The 23,617-nt window shown below is 44.2% G+C and overlaps 2 protein-coding genes across 2 annotated transcripts; both read right to left on the bottom strand.

Moving 5' to 3' along the window:
• Positions 1–5,181: 5,181 nt before the first annotated feature.
• On the bottom strand, positions 5,182–7,960 carry LOC120999354 (homeobox protein Mix.2-like; the record flags this gene model as incomplete). The annotated part of the gene is made up of 2 exons (XM_040430223.1): positions 5,182–5,838; positions 7,820–7,960. Coding segments are annotated over 2 exons (798 nt in total), but the record flags the coding sequence as incomplete, so codon positions are not given.
• Positions 7,961–19,890: 11,930 nt separating this feature from the next.
• On the bottom strand, positions 19,891–22,955 carry LOC120999353 (homeobox protein Mix.1-like). The gene is made up of 3 exons (XM_040430221.1): positions 22,802–22,955; positions 20,688–20,950; positions 19,891–20,565 (listed from the first exon to the last, which is right to left on the bottom strand). Exons 1-3 carry the CDS (start codon positions 22,953–22,955, stop codon positions 19,891–19,893), a joined length of 1,092 nt encoding a protein of 363 aa, XP_040286155.1.
• Between the last annotated feature and the right edge of the window lie 662 nt (positions 22,956–23,617).

Genomic DNA, 23,617 nt, shown 5'->3' with positions numbered 1-23,617 from the left:
GGTCTCTAAGGCTACTTTCACACTCGCGTTTGGTGCGGATCCGTCATGGATCTGCACAGATGGATCCGTTCAGATAATACAGCCGTCTGCATCCGTTCAGAACGGATGCGTTTGTATCATCTTTAACATAGCCAACACCATTGAAAGTCAATGGAGGACGGATCCGTTTCCTATTGGGTCAGAAAGCGGATCCGTTCCCATTGACTTACGTTGTGTGTCAGAACATATCCGCTTGGCTCAGTTTCGTCAGACGGACACCAAAACGCTGCAAGCAGCCTCCAGAGTGGAATGGAGACTGATCGTAGGCAAACTGATGCATTCTGAGCAGATCCTTTTCTATTCAGAATGCAAACTGATCCGTTTTGGACCACGTGTGAGAGCCCCGAACTCTCTGGCCAAAAGGTCAGGTCTGTAGAAGCAGAGACATTTAAATGATAAAAGGTTTAATGAACGTATTTATACTTGACCAAGTAGCGGCCCTACAAATTTTGTCAAGAGATACGCCAGCTTTTTCAGCCAAGGAAGAGGCCATTGCCCTGGTGGAATGGGCTCTCACGTTAGAAGGCCCATTTGGGAGTAACAACGGGATATTGTGTGCTTTATCCAACAGCCTATAGAGGTTTTGGAAACCTTCTTCCCCTTGTTTTGACCTGAAAACTGAATTAGAAGGTTATCATCCTTTCTGACTTCCCTAGTAGCTGCCAGGTATTGGATAACAGTTTCCATTAAGTCTAGGAGATGGAAATGTTCTTCTGTCGGGTTTTGAGGATCCGGGCAAAAAGAAGGTAAGATTATCTCCTGGTCTCTATGGAAGTCAGAGACTACTTTTGGAAGAAAGCCACGATCTAATCTAAGCTAAGCACTATCCTGTCAGGACATATTGTAAGATAGGGTTCCCTACAGGAGAGGGCCTGAATTTCCTGAACCCAGGTGTCTAGCTGTTGCTATAGCTATAAGGAAAGCTGCTTTAAATGAAAGGTGTTTTATGGAAATATCCGATGTAGGGGCAAAAGGAGACTTCGTCAGACCCCTCAGAACCACGTTTAGGTCCCACTGAGGGGTCCTAGGAGTTAAAGATGGTCTCAGTCTGGAAGCGGCATTACCCCTAAGAACTTCTTTTGATGATGGTACTAGGCAGGACTTGGTTTGTTATCCAGCCTAGCTCTGAAAGTTCCCGTAACACAAATTTGATTTGTCTGGAGGTTTCTGGTTTTGAATTCCCGACTATAAGGAAGTCGTCTAAATAGGGAAAAATTAGGAGCCCTTCCAGTCTGAGCGGGGCCATCATCTCTACCACCAGTTTTGTGAACACCCTTAGGGCTGACAAAATCCAGAGTGACAAATTGAAAATGATTATGCCCTTCTTGTCCTTTAGTGCAAATCTCAGATATTTTTGTGAATTTGCATGGATGGGGGACATGGTCGTAGGCATCTTTTAGGTTGATAGATGTCATATATGCTCCTTCCTTGATTAGTGGAATGATAGATGATATGGACTTCATCTTGAATCTTCTGTAAGTTATTGACTTGTTTAACCCTTTTAGATTTATAATAGTACGGGAAGAACCGTCTGGTTTTTGGACTAGGAGTAATCGTGAGTAAAAGCCCCTTCCTATTTCAAATTTGGGGGGCTTCTATCACTACTCCAAATTTTTTTAGCTCTACAACTCCCTGCCAAATTTTTGATAGCATGTTTTGATAGAGAGTCATTATTTAGTATCTTTTTGAAGGCCTAGGGATTTTGGGTGACTGATTCCCACTGGGTCGAAAATTTCCTTAACCTTCCTCCAACTTTGAAGTCATTGTTTGTCATGGGGATTGAGGAGAAACCCTCTGCCCCACCTCCTTTTTGGCAAGTCCAAACCCTCTGTAAGGCTTAGGCTGTGAACTAAAGGAAATAAAAGGCTTCCTTTTATACTCCTCAGGAAAACCTCTTATCAGCTGCCTTCTCCAGGATAGCATCTAGAACTGGGCCAAATACGTACTCTCCTGAGAAGGCGATTGAGCACAATTTTGCCTTGGATGCCCTGTCGCCTCCCCAGGATTTCACCCATAGAGCTCTTCAGGCTGAATTTGACAGTGCCCCATCTTTTGCAGCGAATCTGACTGATTCGAATGAAGCGTCCGCTAGAAATGCCGTTGCTGACTTAAGAGGAATGGAGTTTAAAATTTCCTCTAGGAGTTTTTTTTTTTTTAATAATGTCGTCTTCTAACTCATGGAGCCAAATATACATGGTCCTGGCCACGGAGGTTGCCGCTATGTTTGTTTTCACCCCAAACAGAGGCCCCCAGCTTTTCTTCAGAAGTGCATCTGCCTTTCTTTCCATGGGATCCTGTAACTGTGAGGAATTCTCAAAGGGTAGGGAAGTCTTTTTGAACCCTTTGACCTGAATATAGCTATTTGGGGGTCTCGTAAAATAATTTGGTTTCAGATTGGTCAAATAATCTAATTTTAAATTCCCTGGAGACACCTAACCTTCTTTCAGGATCTGTCCATTCATCCATCATCATGTCCCTGATGTTTTCATTGACTGAGAATACCTTAGACTTTTTGGAATATACACGTAATCCCCCAAACATTTAGTCCTGAACTGACCGGGGCTTCTGGATATCTTCGATACCCATGGTGGCTCTAACAGCCTCTAATAATTCCTCTATATCTTCAGGATAAAAGTAATATTCCCCCCCCCCCCCCCATCTTCAATTATTTCTCCCTCTGACAGAACATGCGCATCAATATTTTGCCTAGAGGTGGAGGCCCCCTCATCAGAGGAGGATGCAACAGATATTTTGGTCTTTTTGGCTGGAGGTGTATGGGGAACTAGCACAAGGGATACCAGAGAGGACTGGAATCTCATTTTGGGTCATAGATTTCACTTCATTAAGGATAGATGGTTGCTCCTCCTTTAAAAGTTCACCGAAAGAGAAAACATCATCGGCACAGGCGCGCTGAGGAGGCGAGCCTCCTTATCTCAGAGCGCCTGCGCCGAATCAACACAGGCACGTGTTTTTTGAAATGCCGACAGGGCCAGTCGGAGGAGGAGATTGCGGCTGGCCCTGTCAATCAACAGGAGGAGAGGGCGTATTTTTGAGGCTGCTACCAGCAAGTAGATGCCCTACTTGCTGGTAGACAGGTAATTAGCATATTATAAAAGTATGTTTTTTGACATATCTACTGAATGAAAATGATTAACATAATGTATAGATATAGCGCAGGATAGGGATTATAAGTACACAAAAAGTTTAGTGGGGTGACAGAAGCCTTTTAAGGTGACTTTTTGAAAATAAAAACGCCACCACCAGGGAGGCCTTTGTGCGATGCCCCATAGGGACAGGAAACACTGACGGGTGAGTGTGGGTGGTGGCTTTTAAAGCCTGTGTTCCTGCCCCTATAGAGGTCAATCTCATGTGTAGCCATCATGGTGGAGGAAATGGAAAAAAGTGATTCAACTCTTGAATGCCAGCGGTATGTCACTATGCGGTGTTTTTTTTGGATTGACAGGTATTGCAGGAGGAGAGAACTACTACCAACTATCGATTGCAACACAAAAGGAAGGAGATTGAAAGTAAAGAGCGCCGATTCTGCTAGATTTATGAAGAGGCACCAGCCTCTTCATAACGTCACCAGTTCTGAGCGCAAGAGAGCTTCCTAGCCGTCTTACATTTATACTATTTTCTACACCAAAACAGGTGTAGAAAATGGTAAGTGAGATGGGCCTGCAAAACCAAACCACTGTAGGCCTGGCATGAGCAGGGAGAAGTCAGAGCGAGACACAAAGGACCGTTGCGCTGCAAACTGCATCAGAAATTTAGGCAGATTTCTGTTTGATAAATGACCCCCATAGACCTATTCTCTTTAGGATCCTGCTGCCACAAACAGTGGGGACAGTTTTAGTTTCCCCTTGTGCTGCCATTAGATTTGTCTCATTTATAGCAAGGCCTGTGCCTTATCACAAGCCCTTGTGCTTGGCAAGCAAACTACACAAGCCCCAGACAGGTGTAGTTTTTTTTTGCAGCATTTACACTTTTTTTCCAGGAATAAATGTCAGTAAATTTGCAGGAGATAGATAGATATTATGGGCCAGATTTATCATTCCTCTGACAGCTCACTCCACTTTCACATATGGCTAAAGTCAGTTTTAGCCAAGTCAGATTTATGATCGGCCCTTTAAGACTGTAATAAATCTGGTTTGACGGTAGCAGTTTATCCGTCAGTAAGCAGCTTTACAAAAGTCGCACATCTTTACGAAAAAGTCGCACGTTTTTATGAAAAAGTCGCATGTTCTATTAAAAAGTCTCATAAGATAAGAATGGTCCTCACTGGAGTGAAATTGGGACTTTTTTGCGACTTTTTTAAATAGTCCCAATAGTAAATCTGTCTAGAGATTCATTTACATAAGAAAACACGCCCACTTTCAGAAAACTGGCGAGCATAGTGCAGAGCAGAAAAAAAGTCGCAAATTTGTGCGCAGTTTTAGCGTTTGGGACTTTTTTGGGACTTTCACTCCATTATTCTGACCTGAGCTAATGATAAATCTGGCCCTATATATACACACACATACCTTAATAAATGACCCCCAGTATCTCAGCTATTACAAGCTGCAGCCGACTTCCGTCCTGGTTTATATTTAGTTGCTTCAGAGGCTGCTCTACATCGGCAGAGAGATTTAGAGGAAATCTAAAAGCTGTATGCCAGTTTTTTTGCCATGCAAAAAGTTGCATTTTTTTGTACAAAATAGCAACTTTTGGCATTTTACAACTTTCTTTTTTTTTAAAAACACCAAGCAGACAGATTTCAGATTGTGGTGCACAGACAGCTGAAAATGAGAAAATCTATACCCCATCCATAGGATCAGGGGGTGGGGGTTGAGAATCAGTGTCCAATTGTCAGGGTTCTGACTTCTGGGGCACTCTGCCATTTCCAGCAGTCCCATAGTGGCGGACACTCCTGTTAGGCTACAGCCAGCTTCACATTCACCTACAGACGTCTAATTGCAGAAGATAGAGTCAGTCCATAGATACCGTGTACAGCCATCTTTATTCACAAAGATCTACTAGTAACATGATATAAATATCCATAAATATTAATCAAATAAAACTGCTACAATAAAACTAGTCACTATATATTAATTACCTTAAAACTATAGATATACCTGGATTAAAAATTATTTATGACATCTCTTAAGGAATAAGAATTACATCTCCAGGCTCAAGTTTCTCAAAGGAAAATGCCCAGTCAGAGTCTGTAGATCTGTCACTGAGGCCTGAATCCAAGGCTGTGGAGCTTTGGTTGTAGAGGTCGTTGTGGGCGATTGGCACCTGGGATGGCAGATGTGTAGAGAAGAGGTTCAGTCCATCACAGTTCAGGTCTACATTGATGGGGGACACAGAGGTCTCAGACATGATGATTTTGTTTGCCTGGAACCAGTTATAATCAAAGAGGTTGGGTTTAGGAGAGGACCCTCTGGTCAAGTCAGTGGCCCCATTGTTCACTTGGGCCATATTGTTGTAAACTTGTTGGTGGACCCCCATGTTCGTGCTGTAGGACGCGTTTTGGCAGTAGGCCTTACCAGATGCATGCTGTACCTGGGATGATTGGTAGGAAAATGGATGGTAATAACCCAGAGATTGTGCTTGAGGCGAGGAATTTAGCTTTGAGTGCTTTATCGCCTTCACCCATTCTGCAGTTTTCACCGTTCTTCGTTGACGCGGCAGGCTCTGGCGACGTTTTGCAGGCCGTTTTACAGTTTTGCCATCAGGAAAATATTCTATCAATACTGGTTTCTTTGGCTTCGCACTCTCACGCCTTGACTTTGCTCTTCGGTTTTGAAACCAGACCTACAAGACATGAAGAAGCAGGGCCGTTTCTACAGCCGGGCAAGGGGTGCAACTGCATGGGGCGCATCACTCAGGACAGAAGAGGGGGGTTCCGTCAGCAGGGTCCAGCGCTGGAGGGGGGCCCTTTCTGTCCGGAGACAGCAGGAGTGGAGATGAGCTCTTCCATTGTGGAAGCGCTCATCTTCATATTCATCTGTATCACCATCCTCAGGACAGCAATACAGATGAATGGCCGGAGGAGCAGGGGAGAGGCATCTCCCTTGCCCGTTCCTGATGGGCTACAGGCACTAGGCCTGTAGCCCATCAGAGGCCGATGCGATGAAGTCATTGCGCCGCCTGAGCGGGACACAGGCCGGAAGAGGCCTGCATCACTGACAGCAGCATAAGGCAAGTATAGGGGTTTGTTTTTATTTATAGTATACTGTGGCAAGAAGGGTGGTGGGTGCCCCTATATACTGGCACAATATGGGGGGCACTATGGGAGCATTTACTGGGGGCCCTATTTACTGGCATGCATTATGGGGGGGCACTATGGAGAAATTATATAGGGGCATTTAATACTGGCACCCATTTTGGTGCCACTATGGGTAAGGGGGGAGAGGAGCATTATGGGGTAGTCTATAGGGGCATTTTATACCGACACATTATGGAGGACACTATGGGGATGGGGGAGGAGCACTATGGGGCATTATATAGGAGTATTTTATACTGGCACAAATTATAGGGGCACTATGGGCACCTAAGCTCATCTGGGGTCCACTAAGTTTTTTTCTAGTGGCACACAGTACAGATCATTGGAACACATGAGTGCACCAACGGGGGGGGGGGGGGGGGTGTTCTACTGTCACTCACTACCAGGGGCATTATGGTGGGCTTTATTACAACTGGGGTACTATGGGAGCATTATTACCGTACTTCTGGGACACAATTACTATTGAGGACACTGTTGGAGCACTATTACTACCAAGTGCACGCTGGCATAGAATTACTACTATTGTTGAGATTTTGGGGAGCACTTACTGTGGGGGCACCCTGGCACAGTATCAGCTTAACAGTTTTTTGGGGGACATTATGGTTATGCCATTAATGTCAGGGGCACCATTTGCTGGGTTCAGTTTTTTTTTTTTTTTTTTTGAGCATTGTGTTTCCATAATTATTGAAGGGGGCCCTCTGTGTGTTACTAGTATTTTCTGGGGGTTTATCTGTTTCTGCAGTATAGTTTTGGGGGTGCATGATGGGATGTTGAGAAGGTGGGAGGATGATGGAAAAGTAGGAAACTAAGATGTCTGTCAAACTCAGCAGAGAGAAGAGATGGCTGAAAGGAATAATCATGGCGGTGTGGTCTGAATGGGGAAAAGAAAGAACATCTACAATCAAAGGAGACGTCACTGGATGCAAGAGGTATGGGGCAATGTATTAGGCTACTTTCACAACTGTGTTAGCGATTCTGGCCGGCTGTTCCAGCAGAGAATTCACTGCATCCAGCACTGCAGACTGAATGCCTGCCGCCCCCATCAACTACAATGGAGTGCGGCAGAGATCCGGACACAACCTGGAGGGGGGTTCCTAGAAATTGCCCTGCATAGAAGCATCAAGTTATTCACGCAGAAGGGACATTAATATCTCCAGATAGAGGGGCTGATGAAGACTTCCCTGCAGGGGCATTACCAACTACAGGCCCAGTATCCCTTACAGCTTCTCTTTACCTCCACACACCAGATCCTGATGCAAACTAAGCGGCAGTGCCCATTAGTGAGGAGGACTAGGACGTGAAGAGTAATAGAGGGGTTTGTATGGTATATCTGAGGGTATCTGCTAGGGTGCCCTCGCCATAACTTTCACATGGAGCTAGTAGATACCTTGCAATGGGGGGCCCAGCATTTATTGGTTGTGCCCCTTGCACCCATAATGATATCAGAACACATGAAACAAGACCATTGGTCCCCCCATCAGTGACCTTCATGGGTGGAGGGGAATGTACCTGTATCCTCGACTCAGGAAGATGCAGACATTTTGCCAGATCCTCCCGGTCATTAATGTCTGGATACTGGTTGGTTTGGAAGAAGAGCTCAAGAACTTGCAATTGAGCTTTGGTGAAGATCATTCTTTTCCTGCGCTGTAATGCTCCACAATCTTGGGCCTCCCAGTCTTTCTGGCTAAAGTTTTCTGCCATGTTGCATCCCTGCCAGTGAGCGGCATTGTGGTCACCCGAATATGGCAATTTCAGCTCATCTAAGAAAAAAATAAATTATTAATCATTTGTGACTACTTATACATCACAAGACAGGACACAGATTTATTAAAGGGGTTGTCCAGGATTGGAAAAAAAAAACATGGCTGCTTTGTTCCAAAAAACAGCTTCACATACACAGCTGGTACCACAGAAATGACTGTGGCTGCAATATCACATATAACCTGTGGACAGGCATGGCGCTAGTTTTAGATGAAAATGGACATGTTTTACCAAGACTGGACAATCCTTTTAGGCAAAATATGCTAGAAGTCTGGTGGAAACCGCACCAGAGAAGTGGAGTACATGGAGGGTGGCAAATTAGTGTTTTAAACAGTTTGCACCACCCCCCCCCCCCTACAATTTTAAGGAGCCACTAAGAAAAAGGGCATGACCAACAGCGATTAAAGGGACAAAATTAACGGATTACACATTTTGATATGTAAAATATGGCAGCCATAAGCAGACTTGCCAACTCGTCTGCAACATCAAGGAGCCTTTAGGAAAAAATGAGATCCCCCGCCCCCCCAGAAAGCAGACTCCATATACTTTAACTGCATGTGGTGCTGGGATAGAATCGTCAGACAACCCTGGTGCCCATATTACCTTGAAGGGGGTGAGGGTGGAGTGCCACTCCAAAGGGGGGGGGGCAGACTGACATTTGAAAGGGGGCAAGGCCCATTCAGGGACTTGATAAAAATTCTACCATGACCAATCCACCACCCGAAGGCCAAATATGGCCATGAAGTGCAAAGTAAAGCTAAGTCTACCCACATTTTCTCATGCCACACGTGCCATCGGGGGCGGATTGGCCATACGCCTTACAGGGAAATTTCCCGGTGGGCCGCTTGAGCCCTCCTCACGGCCGGTGGAAGTTTTTAGGGATGTATTTTGTGATGGACTGTGGTATTTGGCTCTGTTGAAGTGGCATAATGTTCCACAATATGGGATTGTTGGCCCAAACAAGTTTCCAGTCTGCCCCTGCGTGCCACAGTGGTTAAATCAAAGTTTGAGCCATTTGAGAAAACCCTTATGGTATATCCACACAGCGCGGTCATGACACAGCTGTGGCCACGCAACTATTAACAATGCAGACCGACTAAACAAAAAAATATTCTACAGTTTTCAAACCTGCACCTGGATCTGAATGCTTTTGTAATTGCATGCAATTAAAAATTTTGCATAGCTACCGAGTTATTCAATAAAATGTATCTGCATAGCGGCACCTGCTATTTGTTCTCTCATTTCTTTGTCCTGCTCACTGAGAAGGTCGCACATGCTCAGTTTCATCCTTCAACTGCCTCCTGAGCTGTGATAGGCAGAGCATGGACACGCCTCCTGAGCTGCAGCAGAGAAGACACTCCCCTTGAGCGGTCAGCTTGATATAAATCTAGCAGAGCAATGAATGGGGAGATCTCTGGATCCATGTGAGGTGCAGGACTGGTTCTGGCTTTGTTAGACATATAGTCATGTACTGTAGGTCAGGACAACCGATTTTCACTTTTTTACATTGGTCATAGAATGTGTCGGCAGATAAGACCCATTTGGCCCATCTAGTCTGCCCAATATACTGAATACTATGGATAGCCCCCGGCCCTATCTTATATGAAGGATGGCCTTATGCCTATCCCATGCATGCTTAAACTCCTCCACTGTATTTGCAGCTACCACTTCTGCAGGAAGGCTATTCCATGCATCCACTACTCTCAGTAAAGTAATACTTCCCGATATTACTTCTTACTCATAGGATAACTCCTTTACCTGGAACCCGTTGCAGCTTGTACCGCTACGTGGTACTTGATCACCATGTGCCCGCCTCACAACCATGCTGTGTGGTCATACCCTTAGGGTACGGCTACAAGGAACCACAGCCGCATCACATTAAACCAGTTAGAACCGCATTATTAGACCTCCTACACAGGTTACAGAAAACGTGCAGTTTTTCCACACAGTCACATGCGGAAAAGCCACAGCATTATTGCAGTACCAGCAAAGTAGGAGATTCCCCAAAGTGTACATGACTTGAGCATTTTTTTTTTCCCATACGGAAATTGACCTGCATTGCGGGTTTCAAAATAACTAGCATGTCGATTAAGTTTGCGGTTCTAGCTGCAGATTTTACGTAAAGGGCGAGATCTGCAGAAAAAAATAAAATAAAAAAAAATCCACACGGAAACTTGTGCTAATCCTATGTGCGTTCAATCGCACCCGTGTGGAGGCGACCTTGGGGTACAACCACACATGGAAGCCGTATTGGGTTTAAGTACCAAGGTGTCCGAAAGGGCCGCAGCGGGTTCTAAACTAATGAAAACCGCACTGTTCAGTGGGTCTGTATTGCTAATGGCTGTGCAGTATTGAAGGTGCTGGACGGCCATTAATACAGACCCACTGAACAGTGCAGTCTCCATTAGAGCCCACTGTGGCCCTTTCAGCAGCATCACAATTGTGGTGCAACTGGCGCCATGCGGTTGTACCCTAAAGGTCTTCATCGTTAATGGCCACAGGAGTAACCCACAAAGCCATTAACAATGAAGACTGAATAAACAATGCAGTTCTAATTGGTTTATGCTGCTGTGGCTCATATGGCCACTGTTGTCGTACCTTTAGGCCTCATACACAAAAGTAGTACCGTCATCAAAATAGGTGTAAGAGGGAAACTGGCTTAGTTGCCTATAGCAACCAATCAGATCACACCTGTCATTTTCTAGAACTCCTTTGGAAAATGAAAGGTGGAACCTGATTGGTTACCATAAGCAACTAAACCAGTTTTCCTGTTAGATTTTTTTTTTTTTTTTTTTTTAGCAAATCTCCTCCATACATGTACCACTGTATGGTGGTCTCCATACCAAAGGGTTATTCTCCCCTAGAAGCCATGTTTGTTAAGAGTAATAGCGCCATTAAAATGGAGTGCAGTGGAACAGTACCAAGCTGAAAGTAACACCTAGAAGGCAAGGGGTGCCATAACAAAGCCCTATACACCACATCTATAACATGGCCTTACAAAAGAACAGACTAAAAGGGGTCTTTGTTGCCCATAGCAACCAATCACAACACAGCTTTCATTTTAAAAGCACTTCATTGGAAATGAAAGCCATACTGCTATTGGTTGCTATGGGCAACATGACCATATTCTTTTAGACATTTTCATGAATCTAATATGGCCCCAACACCACATTTAAAATGGTGGACGCCACATAAAACACTGGGCCTTGTAATAGCCATATGTGCACTCTAGGTAGATAATTGCAAGTCACCCTTACTCAAAATCACCTCCATATAGCCAAGACACAGCTCTATACACACAACCACCATGTTGTTTTTTTAAGGAGACACTTACCTGTGAGCACAGATTGCGCAAAGGACATCTCCAAAGACAGGTTGTAGGGCTGATGATACATGCAGGGACTGAGGCCTCCAGGAACCTGGTCACATCCAGCCATGTCTGATCTCCACACCCTGAAGGATCTCCTTCGCCTGGAGGCCTTTTATATTAATATGGGGCGCAGGCCACTAAGTAATGAGTTGTGAACATCAGAGGTGTGAGGAGGAGGAGGAGGAGGGGAACGAGGCGCAGATCATTGATCTCAGGTAGTTTCACTCATTCATGGCTTCCTGCTGGATTACACCCTGCAATAAACATTTTAGGCTGGGGAAGGGGTAAAAACTTTTTACTTGGACCCACTTCGTGCTCCAATGTTCCTCAGGATCCCAAAATTTGCAAACGTCAGGGTCATTCCTGTGACTGTATTACACAGGGTCGGAGATAACTCAGATCCTGCTCATTTAACCCCTTAGACGCTGCGGTCAATCCTGACCTTAGCATCTAAGGCTGGGGGCTACATGGCGACATTTCATTGAAATGCTTTTCAATGGTGTTGCAATGGAGCATGGTGCGACTGCAACGCGACAGTCACACAAAATCCATCCAGTCACATCGCAGTAGCAGCATGTTGCATTGCGCCACCATTGTAATACATTACATGAAATGTGGCGTGGCGATTGTCCCGGTGTAGCCCTAGCCTAAGCGGTTAGGGTGGCTGCACATGGTGCGGATTACTCCAGTTTTTTCCCGCTTAAATTTCATGCCGAAAAACCGCGGTGTAAGTCCTCATGCACACGAACGTTGTTTGCTTCTGCGTCCGTTCCGCCGATTTTAGCGTTTCAGGTACGGACCCATTAATTTCTATAGAGCCGTTGAAAATGCGGATAGTGCACCGTTTGCCATCCGCGTCCGTGATCCGTGGTTCCAGTCAGTCCAAAAAACATATAACCTGTCCTATTCTTGTCTGCGGAAAACGGTTTGCGGACCCATTCAAGTCAATGGGACCGCTAAAAAACACGGAGGTACACAAGATTGTCATCCGCGTCCACGCGTCCGTTTTATTCCTATCATTTCCATGGCAAACCTTTAGGCCTATTGCACACGACCGTATGGCTTTTTCAGTGTTTTGCGGTCCGTTTTTCACTGATCCGTTGTTCCGTTTTTTTGTTTCTGTTTCTGTTCCGTTTTTCCGTTCCGTTTTTCCGTATGGCATATACAGTATACAGTAATTACATAGATAAAATTGGGCTGGGCATAACATTTTCAATAGATGGTTCAGCAAAAAACGGAACGGAAACGGAAGACATATGGATGCATTTCCGTATGTGTTCCGTTTTTTTGCGGACCCATTGACTTGAATGGAGCCACGGAACGTGATTTGCGGGCAATAATAGGACATGTTCTATCTTTAAAACGTAACGGAAAAACGGAAATACGGAAACGGAATGCATACGGAGTACATTCCGTTTTTTTTTGCGTAACCATTGAAATGAAGGGTTCGGTATACGGACCGTATACGGAAAGCAAAAAAAGGCCAGTAAACGGGGGGGGGGGGGGGGGGGGGAACGGTCGTGTGCAGGAGGCCTTAGACTTTTTTTTTTACCTTCCTTTATGTCTGGTGGTCCTCCAAAAATAAAGGAAGGCACACGGAAACAAAAACGGAAACGGATCACGGAACAACGGAACCCCATTTTGCGGAACGGAACACAACAACGGTCGTGTGCATGAGGCCTAATACAGTACCAGCAAAGTGTATGAAATTAGACAAATCTCAGGCACAATTTGCTTTTTTTTTCTTAAAGGGGTATTCCCATCTTGGACATTGGTGGCATATTGCTAGGATTTGCCCCCAATGTCAGATAGGTGCGGGTCTCATCTCTGGGTCCCGCACCTATCTCTAGAACGGAGCACGCAAAGCAATGGAGGGCACACTGCGCATTGACATGAATGGGAGATGCACCGCGCAAGCGCGGCCATCGCTCTGTTCACTTCTATGGAGCTGACGGCTCAGCTATTTTCAGCACTCCCAGCACTGCATGTGCAGTGCGCCCTCCGTCGCTTTGTGTGTCCCAGGTGTGATACCGGCACCTATTAGACATTGGGGACATATCCTATGCCCCCAATGTCTGAGCTGATACAACCCCTTTAAGTGCAGAAATTGACCTGACGTGTGGATTTTAAATGCGTTTTTTTTTTTTTGTGTGGATTTCACGCTTTTCAATGGAAAATCTGCATAGAATCCATTCTGCAGAACGTAAGGGCCGCCCCCTAATAGAACAGTCCTGTCCTTGTCCGTAATGCGGACAATAATAGATCATGTTCTATTTTTTTTTGCGGAACGGCCGTGCGGACATACGGATATGGAATGCACAAGTAATCCTTTCCGTTTTTTTGTGTTTTTTTTTTTTGCGGCCCTATTAATGTGAGTGGTTCAGCAAAACAAAAAAAACACGGAAAGGACACAGAAAAAAAATGCATTCGTGTCCATGAGCCCTAACGAATATGTGAACTATGTGGCCTATGTCTTCGGAGTCTGGTGTCAGGCTGCCAGCATTTATATAATGGGATCAGGTGAAACATTTTTTCTGTCCTGTATCACTGAATGTGCACTATTAGGCTACGTCTACACGACGACATTTGTCGCGCGACATTTTGTTGCACTAATGTCGCGCGACAATTTTTATAATGGCAGTCTATGGTGTCGCACTGGAACATGCAACATGCTGCGACTGCGACCCAACAGTCGCAGAAAATCCATTCGAGATGTTGCATGTTGCAGTGCGACACCATAGACTGGCATTATAAAAATTGTCGCGCGACATTAGTGCAACAAAATGTTGCGCTACAAATGTTGCAGTGTAGTTGTGCGCTATCTGTCGCGCAACGACTTATTGTCGTCGTGTAGACGTAGCCTTATTCTCTGTTATCATCCATTTCAGACTCGAGGGCGGGGGTGCTGTGATGTGACTGAAAGGTAAACTAGAACTCACTGCCCCCCCCCCCCCCCCCATCACTACTTTATATCACATTTCTCCAGCGCTGAAAGACTACAGAGACATTTAGGCCCCTTTCACACGAGCGAGTTTTCCACGCGGGTGCAATGCGTGACGTGAACGCACAGCACCCGCACTGAATCCGGACCCATTCATTTCAATGGGTCTGTCTACATGAGCGTTTTTTTTTAACGCATCACTTCTGCGTTGCGTCAGAATGGCAGCATGTTCTATATTCTGCGTTTTTCACGCAGCGCTGGCCCCATAGAAGTGAATGGGGCTTCAGTGAAAAACGCATCGCATCTGGAAGAAAGTGCGGGTGCGATGCGTGTTTTTCACTGATGGTTGCTAGGAGATGTTGTTTGTAAACCCTTAGTTTTTTATTACGCGCGTTAAAACCGCATCAAAACGCATTGCACCCGCGCGGAAAAAAAACGGAACAGCTGAACGCAATCGCAGACAAAACTGACTGAACTTGCTTGCAAAATGGTGCTCGTTTCACTTAACGCACCCGGAGCCAATCCGTCATGCTCGTGTGAAAGGGGCCTAAGGCTAGGGCTACACGACGACATGTGTCGCCTGACACATAGGGCACAACTACATTGCAATATGTGTTGTGCGACATTGATGTAGCACCAATGTCGCGCGACAATTTTTTTTATGATAGTCTATGGTGTTGCACTTCGACATGCTGGATGGATTTTTTGCTACTGACACCATAGACTATCATTATAAAAATAGTTGCGTGACATTGGCGCAACAAAATGTCGTCGTGTAGCCCTAGCCTTATATCTATCTGTATACATGACTGATGTGAACTACTGCACTATTATAAACTGCTGCACTGTTATAAAGTAATACTCCATAATAAACTGCTGCACTGTTATAAAGTAATACTCCATAATAAACTGCTGCACTGTTATAAAGTAATACTCCATAATAAACTGCTGCACTGTTATAAAGTAATACTCCATAATAAACTTCTGCTCCATAATAAACTGCTGCACTGTTATAAAGTAATACACTACTGCTCCATAATAAACTGCTGCACTGTTATAAGGTTTAGTTGATTCTGCTCACTGGCCCCTAAACTCAGCAGCCTTCACTTTTATAACAGGTCCTGCACCTACCACGTGCAGTAGGTACTACTGATGTCTCTTTATGTAGCAGATCAGGTACCAGGACCCCGGTGCCACTGCTACCTCTGCACTTCTTAGGTGTGAAGAGATGATGGAGGATTTATCAAAATTGCTGTAAAGGAAAACAGGCTTAGTTGCCCATAGCAACCGATCAGATTCCACCCTTCATTTTCCAAAGGAGTTGTCCTAAATGAAAGGTGGAATCTGATTGGTTGCTATGGGCAACTAAGCCAGTTCTACTTTACACCAGTTTGATAAATGTACCCCCATTATGCTTCAATAAATCAGTCAATAATCAATACCCCTCTGCCTGCACTGATGGGAAGGTAGAGATAAATGGCCGCCATCTGACTATAATAATATTGTATGACTTTATATTATTAATGTTAGATTGCTGATATTATATATTATATACTACTGTAATGTTTATTATATATTATTATACACTACTATAATATTTATATATTATTATACACTGTTATAATGTTATATTGCTGTATTTATGATATATTATCACCTCCGTTCTTATATCCCCATATCCTGCCTTGCCGTACACATGGGCCGTTATGGATGCGGTACATGTAAATGACAGGGATGATAATGGCGGTATAGAACATTAGTCATTTGCCTGGATACAAAGAGAATGAAATACTCTTCTTTCAGGTGACATTACTGTGACAAATGTCCCCAGCAGGGGCCCGACACCTCCACAATCCACTCCTCTGGGTTCATTCAATGAGGGGCCCACAGGTGCCAGTCTGTCTGACAGGGCAGGGTGGAGCAGGTGTGAATCCTGTCATGTCAGCCTGGGCCACCACGGGGCAGAGTCAGATACACAAAGTTAGGACCAGGATGCCTTCACAATCATCATTTTGTCACCTGAAGGGCAGATATTCCATCACGTCTGCATTATCTGAATCCAGACATGGCAGAATTTCCGCCGATTTTCAGGGCAGACTCCATAGTGTACTGATCTTGTGGGGGTAACAGGCTAAGGGCTCATGCACACATATAGTTTTTTTTGCGTCCCATATGCAGAACCATTCACTTCAATGACTCCATGTGCATTCCGTGCCCTTACATCCGCATGGCTGTGCCGCAACAAAATATAACATGTCCTATCCGCATCTTTTGCGGCCTCATTGAAGTGAATGGGTCCGCACCCAAGCTGCAAAAAATGCGGCTCGGATGCGGAACCAAACCACATTCGTGTTAAATAGTGAAAGACGTAGGTTCCCCCAGAAGCACAGAGTATTTTAGGAGAGGAGTGAGCTGATGTTGTGGGGGTAACAGACCAAAAGTTATATAGTGAAAGGAGCAGGATCCACAGCAGCACAGAGTATTTCAGAAGAGGAGATCAGCACGATCTTGTGCGGGGTAACAGACTGAGAGTTATATAGTGAAAGAAGTAGGTTCTCCCAGCAGCACAGAGTGTTTAAGGAAAGGAGCGTGCTGCTGATCTTGTGAGGTTAACAGACTGAGCGTTATAAAGTGGAGAAATAGGGTTGTCTCAGCAGCACAGAGTATTTCAGGAGAGGAAAAGTGTTTATTTTGCGTCAGGTCAAATACATAGAGCTACGATATATTCACATAGCGCAGACCTGTAGAAATGTATGCGACTGGATGTGCTTGGATTTCTGCAAACCCCATTCAGACGAAGAAATTTTACCAGCATCTGCCTCAGCAGCACAGAGTATTTTAGAAGTCGAGAGTGTTGATCTCGTACAAGCTTTTAGGCCTCATGCACACGGCCGTTGTTTTGGTCCGCATCCGAGCCGCAGTTTTTGCGGCTCGGATGCGGACCCATTCACTTCAATGGGGCCGCAAAAGATGCGGACAGCACTCCGTGTGCTGTCCGCATCCGTTGCTCCGTTCCGTGGTCCGCAAAAAAAATAGAACATGTCCTATTCTTGTCCGTTTTGCAGACAAGAATAGGCATTTCTACATTGAGCCTTCCGTTCCGCAAATTGCAGAAGGCACACGGACAGCTTCCGTTTTTTGCGGATCCGCGGTTTGCGGACCGCAAAAAACAGAACGGTCATGTGCATGAGGCCTTAGGCTGAGATTTACATAGTGGAAGGAGCAGGGCCCCCTAGCAGCACAGAGTATTTCAGGAGAGACATGTGCTGATTATCTTGTTGGAGGTTTTAGACTGACAGTGACATAGTTGGAGGGAGCATGATCCACAGCAGCACAGAGTATTCCAGGAGAGTCGTGTACAGGTCGCATGGAAGGTACCAGACTGAGAGTTACATATTTTGAAGGACTAAGGCCCTTTTCACACAAGCGAGTATTCCGCTCGGGTGCAATGCGTGATGCGAACGCATTGCGCCCCCACGGAATCCGGACCCATTCATTTCAATGGGGCTGTGTACATGTGCATTGGTCTTCACGCATCACTCTTGCGTTCGCGTGAAATATCGCAGCATGTTCTATATTCGGCGATTTTCACGCAACACTGGCCCCATAGAAGTTGAATGGAGCTGCTTGAAAATCGCATCGCATCAGTTTTTCACGGATGGTTGCTAAGAGATGTTGTTTGTATACATTCAGTTTTTTATCACGCGCCTGCAAAACGCATTAAATCGCATTGCATCCGCGTGACAAAAACTGAACAACTGAACGTGATCGCAGGCAAAACTGAATGACTTTGCCTGCGAAATTGCCCCAGCAGCACAGAGTATTTCAGGAAATGAGTGTGCTGATCTCATGGTGACCTCTCCACTCCATGTGAATAGAGACACATGGGATGTAACTGTATGTTAATGGAAGGGGAAGAGTACCATAGCAGCACAGAGTATTTCAGCTGAGGAGCATGTTGTAGGAGGGCTGAGGAATCAGATGACATCTATTTAGAACTAGACACGTACACAAGGTGGTCAGCAGATCCAACATCTGGGGGCAAAAACATGGCTCCAACTGTTGTTTGTTATTTATGGGGATAAGCGGCCATACAGTAGTCTGGGAGCTGCTTATCTCCTTCATAAAAATGTCACAGAAATCAGTTCTGCCCAAAAAAACAGTGTATTTTCCATAACCCCATTACCTCCTGTCAGCATCCTCCCACCACACAATCGCTGACTGGTCCTACTGGTAAGTGACACGTCTGCCGTATAAACGTCCCTGGGAGGAAACCTAATTATATTTAATATGATAACGATACAAGTGAAAAACATCACGATATAGAAGATTTTTACATTTCTTAATTTTTTTTTGTCTGATCATAGAGTGCGCCGCCGCTGGAGCAACCAACTGCAATCTGTGGGGTATTATTTCCCTGCAGCTCCTCCACAGGAGAACTGAAGCATTACAGGTTCTCAATGGGCTGTGCATACAATGCGTGGACATAGCCGGTCCTCCAGAGGGATCTTCTTTGCAGGTACCCCTCTATATAAACCTCCATATAAAAAATTCAGTAAAAAAAAAAGTTGTTGTTTTTTTTTTAACCTAAACCAATTTAGTTTTAAAATAAAAATCAGAAAATTATTTTATTAAAAATATCTACAATATACAAATAAAACATCATCTAGAAGTAAAATACAGCAAATATAGAAGTAATATTAAGGGAAAAAAACTAAATGTACATAATTCTCCAGGAATCAATATGAAGACGCCACTGATATTAAGGACTTCTTTCTCCATTCACGTTGACGATGGATGAGTCTCCTTAAAGGAACCTTTAAGAAAAAGATTTGTCAACTTCTATAGGAAGAAGTGTAATCCAAGGCTCAAGTCTTAGTATAATATACAATACATGTTTTGATTCTGTCCATTGGGATCTTGTAGATGTCTGATGTATAGGTGGCGGTCAACCTAGAGTTCATAAGGTCATATATTTTTCAGTATCTTTTTGAGCTTCACAAGCTTGAATCTTCTTGAAGAAATCCTATTGCACATAGTTCCCAAGGGTTTAAATTATTAGTCCCAAATCCGACCTCCCTAGACTTGTGGCACTAAGCATAGTAGAAGGCATGGAGGTCATTGGTCCATCGTAGCACTTGAAGACCACCTCATTCCCACCCCATGTTCTTGGCTCCAAGATGTCTCACTGACTTAGGCCTCATGCACATGACTGTATGTATTTTGCGGTCCGCAAAAAATACGGATGACGTCCGTGTGCATTCCGTATTGTGCGGAACGGAACAGCTGGCCCCTGATAGAACAGTCCTATCCTTGTCCGTAATGCGGACAATAATAGAACATGTTCTAATTTTTGGCGGAACGGAAATACGGACATACGGAAACAGAATGCACACGGAGTAACTTCGTTTTTTTTGCTGACCCATTGAAATTAATGGTTCCGTATACGGCCCTGCAAAAAAAAACGGAACGGACACGGAAAGAATATACGTTCATGTGCATGAGCCCTTACAGGCTACAGATGATGGAGGAGATACTTTCCTTAGAATCAGACCCCGATTCCGGAGATTTCTCACTAACGCCAGAATCGGAATCAAGAGAACTTTGCTCATAGAAGTCATCCTTCCTGCTGGACCTCTTACATGGAAGTTGATTGGTGAATGGGTTAATTCCATTGGGATACCTGGAATTTTTAGACATTGGGATTGGTGGGATTTTTATGTTCATATCTGGTGTGATGGTCTTGTTGGGTGGGATGATGTTAAAGGCCCCCATGAAGTTGACTTGGGTAGTAGGCATCTGGTTGGGTCTGCAGCTCAGGTCCATCACCTCGGCGTTCACGTTCCTATACAAGTGCTGTTGGTTGTTTGCATGTGGCCTTTGGTTGTAGGAGTTGGATGACATTTGGTTCATCATCCGCTCTTGAGGCACGGCACAAGAATATGTAGGGTATGACATGGAGTTGGGAGGCTGGCGGAACAGGTCTTGCTGTAAACTCATGGTGGGTTGACCTTGTTGCCAGGGCATCATAGGCTGGTGCTGTTCCGACTTAGTTGTTGTTGGCCCAGAATGATTGTGGTTGACCGGGGGACGGATATTGGAGTAACATACGCCCACATTGTTGAAAAGGTTTGATTTGCTCTTTTCACGTCTGGATTTTCCTCTTCTGTTTTGGAACCAAACCTGGTGGACAAGAAGAAGATATGAAATTATGTGGTAGAGTAGCCATTCCCATACGCACTATAATATAACCAAAAATGTCCTATCCTACCCCTATAAACATATTGGTGCTAAACCTCACATACCTGGATCCTGGACTCAGGAATATAGATGCGTTTGGCCAGTTCCTCTCGATGATGGATATCTGGGTACATGTTGGTTTGGAAAAAATCCTCTAAGACATCCAGCTGGTACTTGCTGAACACGGTCCTCCTCCTACGCTGAGATATGGTCAATTGTTCCAAGGAAGAGGGTGATGCGATCTCTGGCAGCTTTTGGCGCTTTAACATCTTTTTGGACACAGAACCTTCTACAGACCTCTCACCGATTGCTTGTTCATTTGTCTCTTCTGTAAATATAAGGACAACATTTTACAAACGCACTTGACTTGTTTGATGGGAAGATAATTAGGAAATTGATTAACACGTAAATATGAGATAGGAGATATACAGATCAAAGGTTCTATCCATTTATCCATCAGTCTCATTATGTGTCTATCTCTTGTCCATGTGTCTGTCAGTCCATCTCATGTGTATTTCTAGATCTATCTATCTATCTATCCATCAAAGTGAGCTAGCAAAATAGATCACAGGTACGTGTAATATAAGATGGATGATCCGTAGATGTTCTATGCAAAATAACACAACAAACCTTACCTTTAGCATAACTATGCAACAAATAGATGTAATAGAGGTATATACACATGAGATGGATAGACATTTATCTATCCATAACACAGACATAATATAGATACATATAGATGAGATATAGGAACATATAGTAGATGAAACATCCATCTCGTATGTCTCTATATATCTCATATCTGTGTGTCTAGCAATGTATGCCTGTGTCAGATCGCTCACTAGATATCTATAGATAGGAACTAGATAGATAGAAATGTTTCCATCTATATCTGACACATAGACATATAGATATATTGATAGATATTAGTATATAGACATAAGTTAGATAAGTAGATAGATAATATATCATCATATAGATCAGGGATCAGCAAACTTTGGCCCTCCAGCTGCTGTGAAACTACAACTCCCAGCATGCAAACATGTTCGGCCGCTCTTCTAACTTCCACAGAAGTGAATGAAGCATTCTGGGAGTTGTAGTTTCTGAACAGCTGGAGTGCCGGAGGTTGCTGATCTCTGATATAGATACATTGATAGATATTAGATAGATTCACATTCATCTAGACATACTATAGATATGTTAATAGATATTGGATAGATAAATGCTGTAGAGCGATAGACAGATATTCTAGGATAGAATAGGCTACTTTTACACTCGCGTTTGGTGCGGATCCGTTCAGATAATACAACCGCCTGCATCCGTTCAGAACGGATCCGTTTGTATTATCTTTAGCATAGCCAAGACGGATCACCATTGAAAGTCAATGGAGGACGGATCCGTTTTCTATTGTGCCATATTGTGTCAGTGAAAACGGATCTGTCCCCATTGACTTACATTGTCTGTCAGGACGGATCCGTTTGGCTCAGTTTCGTCAGACGGACACCAAAATGCTGCAAGCAGCCTCCAGAGCGGAACGGAGACGGAACGGAGGCAAACTGAGGCATTCTGAAGGGATCCTTATCCGTTTTGGACCGCGTGTGAGAGCCCTGAACGGATCTCAGAAACGGAAAGCCAAAATGCCAGTTCGAAAGTAGCCATACATAGACATTAGATAGATAGATATTCTAGGATAGATACATAGACATTATATAGATAGATAGATAGATAGATAGATATTCTAGGATAGATAGATAGATAGATAGATAGATAGATAGATAGATAGATAGAAAGGATAGATAGATATTCTAGGAAAGATAGATAGATAGATAGATAGATAGATAGATATTCTAGGATAGATAGATAGATAGAAAGGATAGATAGATATTCTAGGATAGATAGATAGATAGATAGATAGATAGATAGATAGATAGATAGATAGATACATAGATAGATAGATGATAGATAGATAGATAGATAGATAGATAGATATTCTAGGATAGATAGATAGATAGAAAGGATAGATAGATATTCTAGGATAGATAGATAGATAGATAGATAGATAGATAGATAGATAGATAGATAGACATTAGATAGATAGATAGATAGATAGATAGATAGATAGATAGATAGACATTAGATGGATATTCTAGGATAGACAACACAATAATAAACCCTCTACCTTTAACACTCGTCTGCTGGAATTCCTTTTGCGGTGCGGGGGTCATGTTCACCCCCATGTACTGCTCCTGGTGGTCGGAGAAGGCCATTTGGTTGGGGCCGGGCTGGAAGTAGGCCTGGTAGTAATCCTCGAGGTCTTGGGTAAATTCTGCCATCTCCTCTTGGACCTGCTGCCCTTGTGATTGTGTCTGGGCTCTGGAGTCTCCAGCTCTTATAGGGGTTTGGAGGGAGGGTCCCAGTGATCAAAGTAATGGGGTGTGGAATGCTCCCCCGAGGTGTGAAGCTGGCTGACAGGGGTGGGGGCAGCTAGACACCATTGTTGTCAGGTAAGGAGGGTCAGTCATTATTTCCTGCAGAGGGAGCCCTACAATGGCTTGCAATCCACATCCCTGGAGTGGTGGCACACTTCATGGCATTGTCCAGACAAGAGGGGGTGGAAGGATGAACCTTGTAATACCTACTAATTGTCTTCTGTGCTAATACCAGTCTAGCTGTGCCCCATACATTACATTACAGAGCCTGGGCATAATAGACAGATACAATATAGCTTCAAGTTTATAAAGTTATAACATTTGGAACAGGGACCAAATTAATGGAGACAGTAACACTAATACACACATGAATACACAACCTACACATACACATACAGCAATACACACACATACCCAGGCATACGATAAATACCCAGGAAGGCCCGGTGGTGTTTTGTTACAATGTATCATTCTGGAGTCTGGGCAGTTTAATTCACAAAGCAGTGTTTTGACTGGATGCAGTATGTACAGGTTTGCTACACCTGAAAGTTCTCATTCACTGACAG

This window comes from Bufo bufo, chromosome 4 (genome assembly GCF_905171765.1).
Source record: "Bufo bufo chromosome 4, aBufBuf1.1, whole genome shotgun sequence".
In the NCBI taxonomy this organism is placed as follows: domain Eukaryota; kingdom Metazoa; phylum Chordata; class Amphibia; order Anura; family Bufonidae; genus Bufo; species Bufo bufo.
The sequence above is the reverse complement of the archived record's forward strand: the minus strand, read 5'-3'. Positions and strand labels throughout refer to the sequence as shown.